Source organism: Gymnoscopelus microlampas (genome assembly GCF_963454915.1).
Source record: "Gymnoscopelus microlampas genome assembly, chromosome: 18".
In the NCBI taxonomy this organism is placed as follows: domain Eukaryota; kingdom Metazoa; phylum Chordata; class Actinopteri; order Myctophiformes; family Myctophidae; genus Gymnoscopelus; species Gymnoscopelus microlampas.
In genome coordinates, this window is record NC_139955.1 from 41,648,176 (window position 1) to 41,669,018 (window position 20,843).

General features: G+C 41.9%; 1 protein-coding gene across 1 annotated transcript in view; it reads right to left on the reverse strand.

The window, feature by feature from the left end:
- il1rapl2 (interleukin 1 receptor accessory protein-like 2) overlaps window positions 1-20,843 on the reverse strand; it is a gene marked incomplete at both ends in the record, with an annotated part of 497,870 nt that overhangs the window by 13,286 nt on the left and 463,741 nt on the right. Inside the window, 4 exons of the mRNA XM_084041453.1 lie at window positions 798-858; window positions 1,219-1,359; window positions 10,666-10,811; window positions 17,614-17,746. Of these exons, the coding sequence (XP_083897579.1) occupies window positions 798-858; window positions 1,219-1,359; window positions 10,666-10,811; window positions 17,614-17,746 (481 nt within the window). The remainder of the gene's footprint in view (window positions 1-797; window positions 859-1,218; window positions 1,360-10,665; window positions 10,812-17,613; window positions 17,747-20,843) is intronic.

Sequence of the window (20,843 nt, forward strand, 5' to 3'; positions counted from 1 at the left end):
TTTGCGTGTTTTTTTGTTTTCTCTATTTTCTGCATTTAAATGCATTTAAGTTTCTCAGGCCATGGTTTTGAACACATACGACGATCGACCAGCAGAGCGCAGCAAAATGACACCCTCGATGACTCGCTGACTCGCCCCCCCCCTCCCTCCAGGCTCAAACAGTCAAAACAACATGAACCGGATGTGATTGTCTTCGACAATCTCTGATCGGCTTGTGATACGATGTGATACACGACGACGATGCCTGATCGTCACCCGGACCAAAGAAAATAAAAGGGGAGCTTTCCCTTTGTATTTTATAGCGTGTCCAAAAAAGGGGTTTTCTCTATTCTGGACGAAAATGACCGGAGAAAAACGATGTGACCCGGAAACGATTTTTTTTTTTTACATCCGGCTTCGGGTGAGTGTGACGTAGGCGGAAAACGAAAGTGATGATGAAAAGTAAACAGACCCGCGCGATCACAGATGAAACCAATGAAAATACCTAATATCGAGATAACTCGATCTAGGCAGTCGAGCGCTGGATTACTATTATCGAGTTAACTCGATCTAGGCAGTGGATGTGTTAATATTGTCAATCACAATGATTTTTGCCTCAATAATCGGGATTATTACGGTAATTGTCTTATCGTCCCCCTAACTCACGCACGCACACGCACACACACACACACACACACACACACACACACACACACACACACACACACACACACACACACACACACACACACACACACACACACACACGGTTACGGCCAGCCGTGTTTTAGTCTGTATTATTTGCATATTATACTGACCTTCCCATTGAGTCCAGATCCACTTTAGTATAGGAGAGGTAGGCGTCATATTCCTTATTATCTGAGAGAGAGAGAGAGAGAGAGAGAGAGAGAGAGAGAGAGAGAGAGAGAGAGAGAGAGAAAATAGCATATATATCTGTTATGATATAACTCTATATTATAGGGGTGTAATTGATTATGAAAAACAACAATAGAATAATCAATTAGTGACCAATCAGTATTTTGGGCGTGTCATCGAAGGCAGTCATAGCCAATAGGAATGGAAGCTGAAAAACTCTGACTGATACGTCTTGATCACATGACCCCGGAGATAATGTGAACCGAATTTTATGTGAGTCTTGGACAACATTTGTAGGAGTAGTGATAAAAAGTGGGCTTTGAGTGTGTGCGCGTGCGTGTGCGTGTGTATGAGAGCTTTTACCGTCCTCCGTCTCGTCACTTCCGAAGTGCCTCCTGTAGCAGAGCATGATCTCCAGGTTGTAGCACTTGTAGATGGCCGTGAAGACCCCCAACAGCAGCAAGATCACCCCCAGACCACCGGCCAGCTCCAGACGATACATGTCTGAGTCATAAGAGAGAGGGAGTGAGGGGGAGAGCGAGAGAGAGAGAGAGAGAGAGAGAGAGAGAGAGAGAATGAAAAAAGAAAGAAAGAAAATAAGGAATAGGCCTACAGAGACAGAGGTACTTTTACTCGACAACAATTATTTGACAGCTTTGGTTACTAGTTACTTTGCAGACATAAATGAGTTTATCATAAAACATACATTAACCACTTTAGCCCTATTTTATACATAGGCTATTTGAAAAAATAGCAGATCTACAAGCTCACAGATGTGACGCGTTGTGAGCTTGTAGATCGGCTAACATTTTAGTACGTTTACTTTTGGTACTTTAAGTATATTTTGAAGCCAATACATTTGTACTTTTAATCAAGTAACATTTTGAACACAGGCCTTTTACTTGTAACAGAGTATTTTTATATTGTGGTATTGCTACTTTTGGGGGGGGGGGGGGGGCTGTAAAGCAGCAGAGTATCGAGCACTCCTTTCCTCCAACCAAACCGTGTGGCCTTGTGGAGGTCATACGTTCCCTCAGCCCTGTGTTCACTCATATCAGATTAGGATTAGGGTTGCGGATAGTGTTGGTTTTGAGGGAACATATAGGGCTGAGGGAACATAGGTACACTCCCGCCTTGTGCGTTTGCCTTTGTTAAAGTGGCGCTTTTCTGTTCTTTTGCCTTCGTTTAAACGTCATAGTTTGTCTTCAGAAATAGTCGTTTGGTTTAGTTGACAGTATTGTGTTGTGTTTGCTTTGAGTCTGCGTTCGTTTGGTTGTGTGAACCTCAGTTATTTGTGCCTTTAGTGTGTGTGTGTGTCTTACCCAATTTATTTCTCGTGTAAATAATATCACAGATCTGTAGGGGTGAATGGTAATTGTGTTGGGTTTTATATTTACTTTACAGTTTACTTTAAACTGAAGAAAATAAATAGGAGGTGAAAGTATCATTTAGGTAAGTAGGAGCCATTGTCTGTGTGTTATTTTCTTCTGTTGTTAGGAGATTAGGTTAGGGGGTTCGTTAGTCTAGGATTGTCCTAATTGAATTGTAAACCATCAGCCTGAAGTCAAGAAATGTCCCACTTAAAGACAAAGAAATCTTGTCAAATCTCTGCTGGAGAAAATAAGAATACTCACTTTAAAAATCAGTTGTTGTCCTCCCTTTTACTGTATGTTATCCCTTTACAGACAGAGGTACGTAACACACATGCACGCACGCACACACACACAGACGCAGACGCAGACACAGGCGCAACGCGCACGCACACACACACACACACACAGACACAGACACACGCCCAACGCGCAGGCGTGCACACACACACACACACACACACACACACAAAATGTGTCTTTATGATGCTACTCTTCTGTACCTACCGTACTTCTATGCCCTGTATCTGTAACTTTTACTGCTGTGCTGTCTCTAGCGCTTGAATTTCCCCAGAGGGATCAATTAAAGTATCTATCTATCCATCTATACACACGCACACGCATGAACGCACGCACAGACACACATGCATGCACGCGTGACATTTTATGAGTGTGTGTGTGTGTGTGTGTGTGTGTGTGTGTGTGTGTGTATGACTGATAGCGCTATCATTGCCAGTGAGTGTGTGTGGGAGATTAATGGGACATGGCTGGTGAATGACACTGTGGGAAATATGATATATTACCATCGCATACACGCACGTACACGCGCGCATACACACACACACACACACACACACACACACACACACACACACACACACACACACACACACACACACACACACACACACACACACACACACACACACACACACACACACACACACACACACCCACCCACACACATGCTTTCCCCACTCCCCTCATCTCTACCCTCTCCCACAATGGAAATGTGGCATTTTACCCTTTTAACCATTTAAGACCTGGAACGCATCTGTGTCACTTTAGATTTCTTTGGCTATTAAAAAAATAGCAGATATACAAGCTCGTTGCGCGGCACCGAGTGCCGCGCTACGAGCTTGTAGATCTGCTATTTTTGAAAAATCTTGAACATTTTTTTTTTAAAGTTTTTTTCCAAAAACTGTTAGGATTTCGATTTTTTTTCTCAGCCTCAGGTCTTATCGGGTTAATAATGGTGTGACAATGTATGCATTTTACATATCGTCAGCATGCAGGCACCTGTCAGCAAGGGAGTGTTCTGCAAGCTGGAAACACTGCGCAAAGTGATGCATTTTGAGCTTGTAGATCTGCTACTTTTGCTGTTGAATTTGAATCCTGAAAAGTCACAGTTTTGGTTTCCACCCGACAGAGACGATAATATGTCTAATATCAATAAAGAGGTTAAAGTCAATGTCCCCGTACCCTCTCTCTCTCTGTCTACCCACAGACACACTCAGCCACCCTCCCTTTAAAATGTTTTTAAAAAATGGTCAGATGTACAAGCTCACAACACGTTCCGACGCGGTGCGTTGCGTTGTGAGCTTGGCGATCGGCTAATTTGGCTGCTTTTTTCACAAAAAAAAGTTTCAAATATGGAGATATGAGGTTTCTGCTCGACAGCGACAATATCACATCCACTCTCCTGTCATTCTTGTACAGGGATCAGTTGGTGCACATGCAGTTACAACGCTCCACCACAAGAGGTCTCTCCAGCTCTATTCTTCTACTAACGATTCGAGGGAGGGGGGGAGAGAGAGAGAGAGAGAGAGAGAGAGAGAGAAAGAGAGAGAGAGAGAGAGAGAGAGAGAGAGAGAGAGAGAGAGAGAGAGAGAGAGAGAGAGAGTGAGAGAGATGAATAGCGATAGAAAGGGTGGGTATAGGGAGGGGAGAGAGTGTGTGAGTGAGAGAGAGAGAGCCGTGATGAGGGTGAAGTCTAAATGGTTGTCCAAGGAAGAAGAAAAATAGCGAAATTCAGCTAATTGCCAAATATTTGCTCTTGCAGTGAAGTGAACTCAAACAGAATACATTTTTAATGAGTCATATTTAGGGAGCCTCTCTCTCTCTCTCTCGCTCAATCTCTTACTCCTCATCTCTCTCTCTCTCTCTGTCCTTGTAACTGTTGCTCTCTCTCTCTCTCCGTCCTGGTAACTCTCTCTCTCTATCTCTCTGATATCTCTCATAAGTAATGAGGTAGAGTTGGAGTGGTTGCCTGGCTGTGGCGGCACAGCGGGTCTCCTAATATCAGCGCAGGGATATATAATGGCAGCTGAATCTCACCCAGTACCATTATGCAAGGGACGACTGACAGAGAGCCGGTCATTGTTGAGCGATAAAGCCCGGGGTCTAATCATCCTGAAAGGGGTTTATTTCTCAACAATGACCGGCTCGCCATCAATTATCCCGCTTATTACACGGCTGCTTAAAGAAATTAATAAATTGACCCAAAAGTAACAACGAAACCAAGGATTTCATTGCTCACGGTAATGAAAGCGGCCCATTAATTTATGCCAGGTGCGTCTGCTGCAACAACAAGCCTATCGCCAGAGGAAACGTTGAAACATTGAACGTTTCTGCAGAAACGTTCAATGACAACGTTTCTGGACCACAAAAACGTTACATTTTTAGGTACGTTGCATTTCAACGTTTAGGTTTATGTTTTTTTTTTTTTTTCTCAGATTCTACGAGACTCGGCTACGTCTTTTAACCGGGAACGCATCTGAGTCACTTTAGATTTCTTTGGCTATTCAAAAATAGCAGATATACAAGCTCATAGCGCGGCACCGAGTGCCGCGCTATGAGCTTGTAGATCTGCTATTTTTGAAAAATCTTGAAAAAAAAAAGTTTCGATTTTTTTTCTAAAAACTTGAAAAAAAAAAAAAAGTTAGGATTTAGATTCTTAATGGGTTAAAGTGATCGGCAGGTGGATCTTTGCGAAGAAAAATATTCTATGATTTTTTCAAAGGTTATAGTGAAAACGCTCTGAATCGCTGGCAAGGGCAGTCATAGATGATGTTTAACTCTGGCAGTCAATGAGTTAAGAGTATAGGTCAGGGTGAGGTTTGGGTATAGTTTTATATGAGTTTAGGTCAGGAAAAGGAGCATGCACGCACGCCTGCACGCGCGCACTTGCACTTGCACACACACAATTAAATTCATTTTCATCGGCTTTCTTTCGTACTTGACAGGGTGCCAAAGCAATTTTTCAAAAATAATAGTAGAATGATTAAGAGAGAAAATGCAAAAATAATCAACCTTATTGCTGGGTTCCCATTAGATCTCTCTCTCTCTCTCTCTCTGCGTGCGTGCGCAGTGAATCTGCATCAAACCATTACCTAAGATCCTCACAGGGGGGTGAGAGCAATTCAATCAAGCCATTGTGCTCCATTCACAGAACCCGCGCGCACGCACACACACTACAATATTAGCGTGTGTAAAACCATGCGTTGCTGAACTTGCAATCATCTTCAACAACGTAAAGGGGAATTCTGCTCATTTTCAACATTAAACTATGTCCTTACTAGAGATGCGCAGGCCGCGGTTGCCGCAGTTAACCGCGGTTTGGGTGGATTCGGGTCAATCAAATATAATTATGAATTATTATCAGATAAACCGCGGGTGAAATATTGCGAAATAAATTAATAACATCTAATATATCTATCCATAAAATAGCAAAATCTCTGCGTGCTTGTGTCTGTGTGAGTGTGTAGCCTAGAGCATGCAGCCTCTGTGCGATGCGATCAAAAAATGCATTGATTTAGCCTATGGAATCTCGGTGTGTCTTTTTTCTTTTTTTTTAAACCGGTGCTGCGCTGAACAGCGCAGCAGAGCACTCTGTATGTTGGATGCCGCATCTATGTTGGATGCCTGTATGTTGGATGCCGCACGGAGTCTGTATGTTGAGCGCAGCAGACCAGTGCGCTCTGTATGTTCAGCGCAGCACCGGTTTAAAAAAAAGAAAAGACGCACCAACATTCCATAGGCTAAATCAATGCATTTAGTGATCGCATCGCACGGCACAACTAATACTAAAACTAACGGGGAATACCAGAAAATAATAATATTTTGACATATGGGGAAAACGGTTGGTGCGGATATTTAAATTGGATAATATAATTATTGCGGTTGGATAACGGGCGGATAATTAATTTGTACATGCGGATTCGGGTGACGTGAGAGGCCATCCGCGCATCTCTAGTCCTTACTAATAAGTATGGGGTGCGGTGGGGGGGTTGGGGGGGTTGGGGGTCTGCTTATAATGACATTCCCAAAATAGTGATGCCAGGTTGAAAGTGGTTGACACATTTCTACAGTATAACATGTGTCACATGTGCAGTAGATGGACAGGCGTGGATTGAGATGCACTCAGCGTTGATCTGAAATCAGATTAAACCGGAAAAAAATGTTGGTGGAAATATATGCAACAAAAACAAATTCAAGGGTGCAAATGACACCCTTGAATGAATGCTGAAGGTGTGTGTGTGTGTGTGTGTGTGTGTGTGTGTGTGTGTGTGTGTGTGTGTGTGTGTGTGTGTGTGTGTGTGTGTGTGTGTGTGTGTGTGTGTGTGTGTGTGGGGGGGAATAGGTGAGCACAAAAATGCTTTAGAATGCAACAGTGACTCAACGCAGCCTGCCTCATTGACAGTCGAGAGGAGAGGAGCGAGCGAGCACACACACACACACACACACACACACACACACACACACACACACACACACACACAATTGAGGTGATTCACGTGGAATACAAAAACTACTCTTGTCACGTTAGCGCGCGTGTCTGCACGTAGACGCAGGTAACACTGTGATGTTGTGTTCTGGGTCGACACGGTGACCGTCAACACATGGTCTCATATAGATCACTGCATGGGCCTATGGGGAACTATGTATAGATGTTGTGTGATTTATAAATATACTATAGTCCATACCCGGGGATGTGTGCAGTCAAAGTATTAACACACTTTGGGTTTATGTGCTGTGCTGTACGCAGCAATAGTCCCAAACCTTTTTGGCCCCAAGCAGTGTTGATTTTGACACCAACTTTTGATTTAGTTTTAGTCATTTTCTTTTGAATAAAATTCCATTCATCATATAGTCATATGTTGTTTTTGTTTTTGTCTAGTTTTAGTCGACTAAATATCATGAGATCATAGTCGACTAAATGTACAGTCGATTTAGTCGACTGAAATGTATTTTGGTGGTGCCGTGATGGCGTCATAATGGCTGACTTTACACTTGGTTGCATGCTGAAAATAGCAGATCTACAAGCTCACAACGCGTCGCAGCGCGACGCGTTGTGAGCTTGTAGATCGGCTATTTTCAGAGCGCAACATCCGAGCGCAACCAAACATAAAATGACTTGTCTTTTAGTTCTACTGGATCTCTTCTCCACTAGAACCCTCACTAACATTTTAGTCTTTTAATTGTTGAAATTGTCAATATATTTAGTCTTAGTTTTAGTCATCATAGCTTAGCTTTTATATAGTTTTTATTTACTTTTCGTCAGTGACCAACATTTTTCGTCATAGCTTTAGTCGACAAAATCAACACTGGCCCCAAGGACCCCTTCCTATATAATACCATATTCATTTCCGACCACTCACAATGTACAGTATGTCAAATTGTGTGTTAAATGTTGCAGTAACGAAGATTTATCCATTACTATAACCAACAATGTGTATAACATTGTGCTTTATAGTTGCTTATTACACGGCTTGGTTGAATGCTCGATTCTGATTGGTCAGTCATCGGTCATTATTTCTGGATAATGACCGATGATAATGACCGGTGAGACCGACGAGGAAACTGTGTAATCAGAGACTCAGAACACCTGCTCATATCAACCTGCGTTGCTTAATTTTATGCTTTATCCAACATGACAGCCATGTAAACAAACAACCAATGTCATTTACAACTAAACGTTGCTCTCAAGAATGTTTTTGAAAACATTTGAAGTGAGAAATAGACGATGCAATAACCGAAAAGTCATTCTATTTGATCCACTGCACTTCCTTGTTTATCGTGGCACAACAACGGGGGAATACCAAAACGCTCGCCCCAAAACATTGTCGCCCCGGGGCAAATCCGGCGGTATTACAGGCAAATCGGCAGTAAATAGAATGGGGGGCGAGTGTGTTTTGGGGCGAGTTTTTTTCCATTTCGTCATTTGTTTTTGCGAGGCGAACTTGTCCGCCCAGCCCAATACTTATGGAATACTTTCATTGCCGTAAGCAAGGAAATACTTCGTTTTGTTGTTACTTTTGGGCAAATGTATTTATGTATTTATTAAGTAGCCGTGTAATAAGCGGGATAATGCATGGGGAGGTAGTCATTATTGAAATTTAAAGCCCTTCAGGGCGATTAACCACCTCGGCTTCGCCCTGGTTAATCGCCCTGTCGGGCTTTAAATTTCAATAATGACTACCTCCCCATGCATTACCTCCCCATGCATTATCCCTTGCATAATGGAGATATTTGTACGTGAGGGGGCCGTGTTTTTTCGATTACCTTTTTAATTTATTTTATCAATTTTTTTTAAAGTATTTAATTTTTTTCATTTCCCCCCAAAAATGTTAAAAATAAATGAAAAAAGTTATCGAAAAAACACGGCCCCCTCGTGTATTAGGAGGGCAGGGTGAGTCAGCAGAACCAAGGACGGGTGTTTTTGATGAATCTAACATGTTAAAAATGGAGTTTGAAGTTATAATGGGTTTGCATAGGAAGGGGGCGTGTCTGATAAAATGAATATCAAATATCTAAATACTGAATCAAGCAACTTCAAAACGGTCTGGGGGGCTCACAAAAGCCTGAGTAGACGATAGCAGAGTGGGTCCGCAGATTCCACGCATGCGCAGTTTGATGATGCGCGCTGTAGCCTAACCATGGCGACGATAGCTCCCATAGCCCGAATGCCGAATCTCCGGGTGTTTACATAAAAACGCTAATAAACAGCTTACATTTTGGGAGAAAAGTGAAAAAGGGGCGTCGCTGTTAAGTGCGTATGCTAATGGCCAATGCCAGCCCGTGTGCAAATAAATGCAGATCAATTTGCTCCTTGCAGCCACTGAGGAGAACCGGGCAGAACAGAGAGAGTTTGAGGACAGGTTTTTGGGGAGACGTTTTGGTGAATTATAAGAGGATATAGTGTGTAGAAATGATGCTATAGCACAGTGGTTCTCAACCAGTGGTCCGGGGACCACCAGTGGTCCTTGAGGGGATTCCAGGGGGTCCCCAGCCAAATTAATAGTTAGGAACCAAATTGACCCTCATGTGTCTGTAACTCTGAGAGTGTACAAATGGAACCAAATGGACCCGTCAGGGTCCATTTGGTTCCATTTGTAAACGCTCAGTTAAATGAGAACTAATGATGATGATACAGTGTAGATTGGGACCCCCAAGAAATCGAAATGGTCGAGTCCCTAGCATATCTTTTCAAATGGGGGTCCGTGGGCTAATAGGCGTCAATTTGGGGGTCCTTGACGCAAAAAAAGGTTGAAAACCACTGCTGTGTGTCGAATGTCTCATTCACACACACACACACACACACACACACACACACACACACACACACACACACACACACACACACACACACACACACACACACACACACACACACACACACACACACACACACACACACACACACAGTGTCCTACTATATACTATATGCAGACAGGGTAATTACAGTGTTAAATAATGACGACCTTCCACTCCTCACTCTGACCCCCCCTGGAGGTGTACGTGCATGTGTGCACAATGTGCGTGTGTGTGTGTGTGTGTGTGTGTGTGTGTGTGTGTGTGTGTGTGTGTGTGTGTGTGTGTGTGTGTGTGTGTGTGTGTGTGTGTGTGTGTGTGTGTGTGTGTGTGGTCTCCAGGGTCTTGGTTAAGTATAGTAAGATAGATGTGACACCCAGGGGCACCCAGCAAGAGGCAGAGTCTGAATCTCTCTCTCTCTCTCTCTCTCTCTCTCTCTCTCTCTCTCTCTCTCTCTCTCTCTCTCTGTCTCTGTCTCTCTCTCTCTCTCTCTCTCTCTCTCTCTCTCTCATATATATCACGTGTGTGTCTATATTTTCCTGCCTCTCTGGAGGTGGTGGACAAGTGAAAGTTACAGGTCAAATATGTGCTTGAGTTAAAGTACAATAGCACTTGCTTTAAAAAATACTTAATTATGCAAAAGTACAAACTCACAACGCCTCGCAGCGCTGTGAGCTTGTAGATCTGCTATTTTTGGCTAAAGTTCTACTCAGAAAAGGGATGCTAGAGTTCAAGTGGTTAATGTAAAAAATATATCACACAAAGATTTCCGCATTTCTGGAGAGAGAGACAGAGAGAGAGAGAGAGAGAGAGAGAGAGAGAGAGAGAGACAGGGAGGTGCATGTACCCCTCTTCTGCAGGATGGCGTTCCCGCTGCGCCTCCCTATGTGGTTCTCCACGTAGCAGGAGTAGTTCCCCAGGTCGGCCTCCTCCAGCGCGTCGAACGTCAGAGACAGCTGCACCTCCTTCTCCCCCAGGAACTCCTTCAAAACCCTGCGCACACGCACACACACACACACACACACACACACACACACACACACACACACACACACACACACACACACACACACACACACACACACAATTTTCCATTCATTAACATTTCAGTCAGGACATGGATACATATTTTTTTATTGAATATAAAAATATAAAATGAGCAATATACAGTATATATATTTTGGTTTGGCAATCAATTGGATGTGCTCTTAGGTACTCTGAGAAGGCACATTACATCTCAATAGGGACCCCCGAATCCCCCATTACATAAAAGTAGATCCCAAACGACACAGGTGGTAGCTGGGGTGGTGGAGGGTGAGCAGCTAGTTTTAACACTGGAATGACTGGGGTTTCATTATCCTACACACAGCCTGCTAAACGATCAATTTGATCTAGAAATCAAGCTCTACGATTGGTTACTGTCTCACCTCTTTGCACCAGACTGACTGACACCTTCTCACCCACCCAGTGGGGGGTTCCATTGTCTTTTAAATAGCCATTCAACTCCACTCTGCTCAGTCAGTTAGCTCACTCACTCACATGTTGTTGCAGGCAGAAACATTATAAAATAATAATTTAGTAGTCATGGTAACTGCAGATTCTGTAAAATGTTTATAAAAAAGCGTATAAAACAGTGCAATCTGTAGCGTCACATTAAACTCTTGAGGGAAACATGGAGCCTATATGAACGCTGAAGCCACGGTCTAATTACGTGACTATCTCCATTGTCCAAAACACATGGATATCTCTTGACAAACCAATATTATATTATATAATATTCACATAATTGTCTGAGCGTAAAGCTCTCATTCTATCAGCTGTCCACGCTGACAGAAACGTCTCCTCTCTGTCCCTCTCTGTTCCTCTCCTCTCAGCGTAACAACAAGTGAACACATCGCTATGTTCCACAAATATGCTCATTCATGCTCTACTCCTGCGCTAAATATCTGATCTACAAACATAAAACAGTCGCTGCCTGACGAGCCATCTGCTTGTAGCTCAGATCTGTTGGCACAGCATTTTAAAACAGCACGATCTACTACGCTGCAGTGAATGGGTTGCCAAATTTTGAGAGAGAAATAAGCAGGCAGGTCTATGAAAATGTTATGCATACGTTGTGCCCTGAGAAAACAGTGAGACATGAAGCAGTAGGCTAGTGTGTATTTCTGTCTGTCTCCTATATGTCATCATGATTTGTGTATGTGGGGATCTAATTTTTACTTCCATGTACTGTTTTTCAGTTTTTTTGTCTTATTAAATAAAGTACATTAATCGTTTTTTTATTCGTTATTTTCAGTGCTTGTTTATAAAGTGATGTGATTGGTTTTATTATTGACTGCTTTATATATTTTATTTATATCTGCAAACTAACTAGTAACTAAAGTTACTATAGCCGACCTTGTTTATAAAGTGACTTTACAATGACTGAATTCGAAAAAGAGTATAGTAACTAAAGTTTTCAAATAATTGTAGTGGAGTAAAAGTACAAGATTTGCCTCTGAGGTGTAGTGGAGTAGAACATTATTACCATTATAATGTAATTATATGGGTAATAATAATAATAAGGGTAATAATAATAATAATAGAAAGACGTGAAAAACAAGCCCAAAGTCGCTTATAATAAGCAGACATGGCAACATAGACTCGCAGCGCATCAGTTCTCTGGTGCGCTGCGGGCCGCTCTGTGGGGGGTCTCGAGGTGTAAAGTGCTCTACCCTGGGGGAGAGAGGGGGAGAGCGATCAATTTAGCCGAAATAAAACGGCTGGGATGGGATACATGGTATGTATTTCATATTTATAATGAGTTAAAAAAAAAAAAAAAAAAACGGAGATGGTTTGAAACATATTTAGGAAAAGTCATGAAAGGGGAACTTTCTCAGAGCTTCCTGAGAGAAGTTAAGCCACTTTCAATTCTCAAAATCGGTCCCATTGATTGCTTAGTCACGCGAGTGTTAAAGCAGTGCTACTGCAGTATAGACGCAGTAGGCAGCAGCAAACAGCAAGCAAGGAATGAGCGATGCAACTTCCCCATGTACAGTAAATAGGCAGTGGTGTAAAGTAACTAGGTACATTTACTTAAGTACTGTACATAAGTACCATTTTGAGATATTTGTACTTTACTTGAGTATTTCCAATTTACAATACTTTTACTTCTACTCCACTACATCTCAAGAGGCAAATATTGTACTTTTACTCCACTACAATTATTTGAAAACTTTAGTTACTAGTTACTTTGTAGATGTAAATTATGATGTTATAGAACATACATTAACCACTTTAGCCCTATTTTATACCTAGGCTATTTGAAAATAGCAGGTCTACAAGCTCACAACGCGTCGCATCGCGACGCGTTGTGAGCTTGTAGACCTGCTATTTTCAAACATTGTAGTGCTTTTACTTTTGGTACTTTAAGTACATTTTGATACCAATACTTTCGTACTTTTACTCAAGTACATTTAAAATTCTGGTCTTTTACTTGTAACAGAGTACTTTTACATTGCAGTATTGATGCTTTTACTTAAGTAAAACATTTGAGTACTTTTTCCACCACTGTACATAGGGTGCTCTATTATGAAGTGACTACGTGATTGGTTGAGAATAGAAGCATGGAGCTGAGACCGACCAATGGTCGGTCGGCCAGCAGCAACTGCACGGAGTTCCTTGACAGAACTTGCTCTATGCATGTACGGCGGGGCGCTCATTTTATACTTCTACGTCTCAACTACATGTCAAATATTGCACTTTTTACTCCACTACACTTATTTGAAAACGTACGTTTACGCACAGACACACACACACACACACACACACACACACACACACACACACACACACACACACACACACACACACACACACACACACACACACACACACACACACACACACACACACATCAGTCTAATGGGATGGGACAGTGCAGGTGCACAGGGTGACACATTACTGACTCAATCATGGCAGAGTGAAGAGAGACACAGTCACAGTGAGGAGGGTGAGATAGAGTGAGACACAAGACAGAGAGAGATGAGACGCACAGAATAGGGAGAATAAGCTGGATCTAGTTGTAGAATGACACCTCCCCTTAAAACATGTGGATCGCTGGCATCCTTCAAAAAACAGGCCTGAACATCCATCTTTCAGGAGACCAAAAGGGAAGGTAAAACCACTGTTCCCATAGAAAGGAGATAGCATTCACTGCCTACAGTGTTTTTTTGTTTTTTTTCCGACATAATTATAGTGTGTCTATATGTGTTGATGATATTGTATTTTGGTGTTATGTTTATGCTACGTTGATTAATTGAATACAAGACAATGGAAACAAGTCCCCAGGACTTTTTTTGTGTTATCCTTTCAGCTAAAATGCTTGACTGTATTCGTCTACATTTCTGTCTAATAAATGATTCAGTCAATCAATCAATGATACAGAATGTTTAGTTAGCTAATAGCCAAACAACAGTGGAGTTTTGAGATAATCACATCAGGAGCTGTACAACACAGCCATGGCAGTAGTGTTGATTGACACATTTTGATTAAGTTTTAGTCATAGTCTTTTGAATCAAATTCCATTTAGTTTTAGTCATATTTTAGTCATCTGAAATGTTTTACTGTTAGTCTAGTTTTAGTCGACTAAATATCATAAGATTATAGTCGACTAAATCTACAGTTGATTTAGTCGACTAAAATGTATTCTGGCGGTGCCTTGAGGGCGTCATAATGGCTGATTTTACACTTGGTTGCATGCTGAAAATAGCCGATCTACAAGCTCACAACACGTCGCAGCACGGCGCGTTGTGAGCTTGTAGATCGGCTATTTTCAGAGCGCAACACTTGTCTTTTAGTTCTACTGGCTCTCTTCTCCACTCGTCCCTCACTAACATTTTAGTCTAGTTTTTATTTGTTGACAAATTGACAATTTAGTCTTAGTTTTAGTCATCATAGCTTAGTTTTATTTCGTTTTCGTAATTTTTCGTTGTAGTTTTAGTCGACAAAATCAACACTGCATGCAAGACAAGAACGGGCGTCGGATTCAAACTCGGACTGAAGTAACTGAACACACACTTTTCATGGAGTCAAATAATGTGTGGTGGAAACATCTCTACAGAGAGCCAAGCACACTCTGTTTCATTGTGTTTCATCAACCTGGCTTATAGCTGCACACGGTCAAGATTAAATTCATCCCCTGAGCAAGTAAGCAGGCAGGCTCTATTGGCCCAATGGTAAAAATGTCAGCACTTAATTGCGCAGGAAACCGGGTTCAAATCCGGGGTAGAAGCAGCTTTAATATCATATTCCAAAAATGAAATATCTTATTTGAATATTATATCGCGAGCTTGTAGGGAGTTTCCCCCCCAACGAATACGGACGCTGGGGTTTAAGGGGTTAGCTGACAGTGCTACTATAAAAATGAGATTTTCAATTTCACATCCTACGGTATGTACTTTTTGAGGCAAAGTAATCAGATTACGCCATCCCGATTACCTTAACCGAGTTAATCCGGTAATCCAACGGATTAAGCTATCTGCGGAGGGATTCAATTTTCAACGCAACTTTTCCCAAATCTGTGTGTGCAAGTAGTGTGCATTCAGTGCGTATGTGCGGGTGTTCAGTGTGCGTGCGAGCGTCGCCGTGCCTGTATTACCATACTTATGAGGACCGAATGTCCCCCACATACAGTAGTAGAATTAGAGCAGGGGTCTTCATCAGGGGGTCCGCCAAATCTTTGTGTGAGAGGATGTTTTTTTTTGTTTTTACATTAACCACTTGAACCCTGGCATCCCTATTCTGAGGGGAACATTAGCCGAAAATAGCAGATCTACAAGCTCACAACGCCTCGCGCTGCGAGGCGTTGTGAGCTTGTAGATCTGCTATTTTCGGCAAAGAGGTTTGGTGTAGAGGGAAAAAAAAAGAGGAAAAACGGTTTAATCTGAAACACAATTTTATACAATATAGAGGGGGTCCCTGCTTCATCTCTCTCTTAGCTAGGGGGTAAAGGATTTTTAGAGATACGTTAACAATTGGAAATAGATTCGGAATTTAGAGCTTAGGTTTAGGTGTTAGAGTTAGAGTTTTCCCTTCATACTTAGTTGTGCGGCGATGTCACACACACGAACATTGCGTGCGTGCCTCCTCTGGTGGTTACCATGGCGATTATGGCGGGTTATTCTTAATGAAGTTTGACGCCCCGCTGACAGGCAGACTTCCCCCAGTAGGGCTGACTGTAATTGGTCCCGATAGGGGAGAAGATGAATTCAACTCCCACTTTATTATTAGTATTAATCATATCTGAGAAAAGGTTAAGAATGAGGGGGGGGGGGGAGTTGTCAAAAGAACCCCTCAATCAGTCATTATGTCCTTGGGGGGAAAACTTAAATATAACGAGTGGAGTTACAGTTATCCTTTTGGGCCATTTTTTTATGCTTGATTTCTTAGAGACACAGGAAAACCAAGGGCTGGGACGAGAGAGAGAGAGCGAGAGAGCGAGAGAGAGAGAGAGAGAGAGAGAGAGAGAGAGAGCGAGAGATGCGAGAGAGATGCGAGACAAGAATGGGAGTTGGATTCAAACCCGGGATGAAGGAACAGCCGAAAACACACAAAAAGGCTTTTCATGGAGTCAGATATAATGTGCTGTGGAAACATCTCTATACAGAAAGCCAGGGACACTCTGTTTCGTGTCATTTCATCAACTTGGCTTACAGCTGCACAGTATAGTCATCACAATGATTTGAACACCCTGGCGGTGAAGTGTTTACATGTTCGTATCGATGTGTTTGAAGTGGATTCCCTGAGGCAGGCAGCTTCTATTACTGTAGCTCAAGGGTATAAACATTTTAGCACTTGTGCAGGAAACCGGGTTCAAATCCATAGTGTTGTTTGCGGGGTTCTTTTTAAATATTGAGCCAATGAAAAGTATTAACCCTTTAAGACCTGAGGCGATTCTTTAATATGTTTTCTATTTCCTAACAGTTAAAAAAAAAAAAAAATCAAAACATTTTTTTTTCAAGATCTTTCAAAAATAGCAGATCTACAAGCTCATAGCGCGGCACTCGGTGCCGCGCTATGAGCTTGTAGATCTGCTATTTTTGAATAGCCAAAGAAATCTAAAGTGACACAGATGCACCTACTGTAAGCTTATGACTAAATAATAACTACATTGGATCCACTGGAACACAGGTTCTTTTTTTTTTTTCATTTTCAGAAAGGTAACCGTTTTGGACATACAGGGTTTCCACCTCGACAGCGACGAGATCCACACTATTCTACGAGTATTACTATATAGATCATAAACGGGCAACTGGCCCCCACCTTCACTTAATGCGGCCCGCCGGTTAATATCAGAATACAGATATGTTATTGATTTCAGCTGTTTACAATTCCAAACATGCAAACATGACCCGCTTTAATTACATCAGTCTATATTAGTAGCGTAAATGACTAGTATTAAAATGCTATTGTCGTTTTTTTACGTTCAATGTATTTAATTTCATAAAGTTAACATAAGTATAGCTAAATGCATTTCAAATTAAAGGTAGCGTACTGTAAGTGATATTTTTTGGTTAAAACAAAAAGTATTTTGTTAAAAGGTTTTGAGCTTGTAGGTGGGCTATTTTTGCTACTTTTGTGTGAAATAGAATGACAAAGTGTGGCATTAATTTACGAAAAAAGTTAAAATACTGAGATAATAGGTGTATGCCCGACAGTATATGAAATGTGGCCCTCTGGAGTGAGTGTGGAAATGTAGTGGCCCTCTCTCTCCATCATCAAAGTTGCATCAACCCTGATATAGATGTGTGTTTACCTGACTTCACTCTCTTTGATGTGGCCGGCCAGCTCCTCCACAAACTTCTCCCCTCTCATCCAGTAGATGATGGGTCTCCTGCTCTCTCCGCTGTAGCCGAAGAACGCCTTGCAGTCCAGGCTCAAAGGCATCCCTGCAACACAGCACACAATGAGTTAATAGCATACTAATCTCTCAATAACAGATCCTGCTCTGCGTTTGAATCTGTCGGGGGGGTTCGCCATATCGCGTACGTACTGGCCTACAAGTGGGCGTGCCTTCAGATCAGGAAGCAGGCCGCGCTTTACCCAATCAAATGTAGTGGACGGGATTCACGTGTCCGTCGATCCTTCCCCGCTCGAAACAAACCGAAAGTCATTTAACAATAGCGTCCTCGGAGCAGACAAAACCCCGGAAAGATATTCACATTTTAACTTGCTCTTTCATCATAGAAACAAGTGGGCTTATAACCAAAACGATCCATGTTCTCTGGGAGAAGTGGTGTTAGTGTTCCGTGCAGAAATATTGTTAGTGGGAATGAAAACATAGTCGCACCACCGGAAGTGATGCGCTGGCGGCAGACCAAAACCCCCGGTTTCCTTGCGCACGGGTGCTACGTCAACTTCCTCCCAGAGCCAAATGAGATCAGAGGGTGCTGTTTTTCCTTTTCATTTGGCGATGGGTTCCCAGATTGATAGCATACATACTGTACATCATCCCTTGGAACGCAGCGCATACAGTTGAATGAATTGAAAAATATTTGTCCTGGTAGCTCAGTCTGTAGAGCTCTCGCCTTTCAGAGCACAAGGTCATGGGTGCGATTCCGGGCACCGCCAACTCAGCGTATGAGTAGCACGGCTTGGGTGCAGCAAGTTATTGGGGGACATTTTTGAAAATCTTTTGAAATAATAACTGAAAACTGAAAGGAAACTAAAAATAAAGAGTAATTTTTCCTCACGACCCATAAAAATCGGTCCACAACCCACAAATGGGTCCCAAACCTAGTGTTTGGGAAACAATATAGAACTGAAAATGTAGTTGTTTTTTTTTAAAGGATGCAAATCGGCACACGCTGGTTGCATGACAAAAAAGTCAAATAATGGGCGATACCATATGGGTGAAGCTCTACACACAACACTAAGCTGTTATATCCAGTAACATGCAGTAGGCCTCAGGCCATGCTGCTGGGCAAACACCTGACACTCACACACTAATACATGTCAATACAACAGACAGCATGAAGCATGACTCCATCTGCTGCTACGCTGATGATAACACCAGTGGTGGACAAAAAGTACTCAATTGCTTTACTTAAGTAAAAGTATCGATACTGCAATGTAGAAGTATACTCTGTTACAAGTGGAAGTCTGGAATTCAAAATTTACTTGAGTAAAAGTACAAAAGTATTGGCATCAAAATGTACTTAAAGTACCAAAAGTAAAAGTAGTCATTATGCAGAATGTCCCATTTCAAGTTTTCAAACGTATACAAATCTTTTGAAAATAGCAGATCTACAAGCTCTGCGACGCATTGTGGGCTTGTAGATCTGCTATTTTCAAATGGCAGAAATGTATGCAGAGCTGACGTCGTTAATGCAGGTTTTGCAATAATAATAAAAACTAGAGTAAAAGTAACATTTTTGGATCCGAGATGTAGTGGAGTGGAAATAGAAGTATTGGAAATTGCAAATACTCAAGTAAAGTACAAATACCTCAAAAGTGTACTTAAGTACAGTAAATGTACCACTGGATAACACTACATTTCATCATTCTGCTAACATGATTATGTTTGCTAGCTAGAACATCTCTCTCTGTGTGTGTGTGTGTGTGTGTGTGTGTGTGTGTGTGTGTGTGTGTGTGTGTGCGTGCGTGCGTGCGTGCGTGCGTGCGTGCGTGCGTGCGTGCGTGCGTGCGTGCGTGCGTGCGTGCGTGCGTGCGTGCGTGCGTGCGTGTGGTCCATTTGGTTTAATTTTGATTAAACTCTCTCAAGAGTTACATTATTGTTAAACATCTGCATTACTTAGTTAGATAATTGTTATTTTGATCAACGTTTGCCTGTAGTGTTATCTCTCCTACGGTAACAACATCAATACAGCATGGGATTGTGGACAAAATCGTATCCAACGATGACAAACTATTCTAAGTTTTGGGTTTGAGAGTCTACATCTCATCAAACGGTGGTCCCTGGCTCAAATGCCGAATAAATCCTAGCCTTGATCAGTGGTGGAAAAAGTACTCAAATGTTTTACTTAACACTTCACCTGCCAGAGTTATTTCAGATTTTTTGCTGTTGTCTGCCAGAGATTTTTCATTGAAATTAAAAAAGTACTACAATGTAGAAGTACTACAATGTTTGAAAATAGCAGATCTACAAGCTCACAACGCGTCGCATCACACACACACACACACACACACACACACACACACACACACACACACACACACACACACACACACACACACACACACACACACACACACACACACACACACACACACACACACACACACACACACACACACACAGAGCCATAAGACCTTGAAAGCCAGCTCTTGGTACTGTATGATTACAGCTGTCTGTGATGATGGCTTATTAACGAGTCTTATAACGAGCGCAGCCTCGTTAGGCAAGTCAATTAGCAGATATACAGAACGACAGACTCCAGTTATTATCATAATGATAGCTCTGTCAATGAGGTGCTTCACAGGTTTTAAAGAAACACAAGAGCATATCAATAATAAAATCCAACGAGTAGAATAAAAACAATCACCATTTAACCAGTCGCCCAATAATGAGATGAGGCTAATCACAATACAAAGAGCTTTTATCACAATACAACTACAGCAAGGGTGGGAAACTTTGATGATGGAGAGGACCACTATATTTCCACACTGACTCTAGATGGCCACATTGCATATATATACTGTCGGGCAGACACCTCTTATCTTCGTATTTTAACTTTTTTTTTTCTTGTAAATGAATGCCGTACTTCGCCATTCTATGTCACACAAAAATAGCAAAAACAGCAGATCTACCAGCTCAAAACGCGTCGCACTGCGATGCGTTTTGAGCTTGTAGATCTGCTATTGTTGCTATTTTTGAATTGGAATCCTGATTTTTTTTTGTTGCTATTTTTGAATTAGAATCCTGAAAAGTAACATTTTTATTCCATGTCAAATGCATGTAGTTATACTTTATGAACTTAAATACAAATACATTGTGCATAAAATAAAAATGTAATACTAGTACTA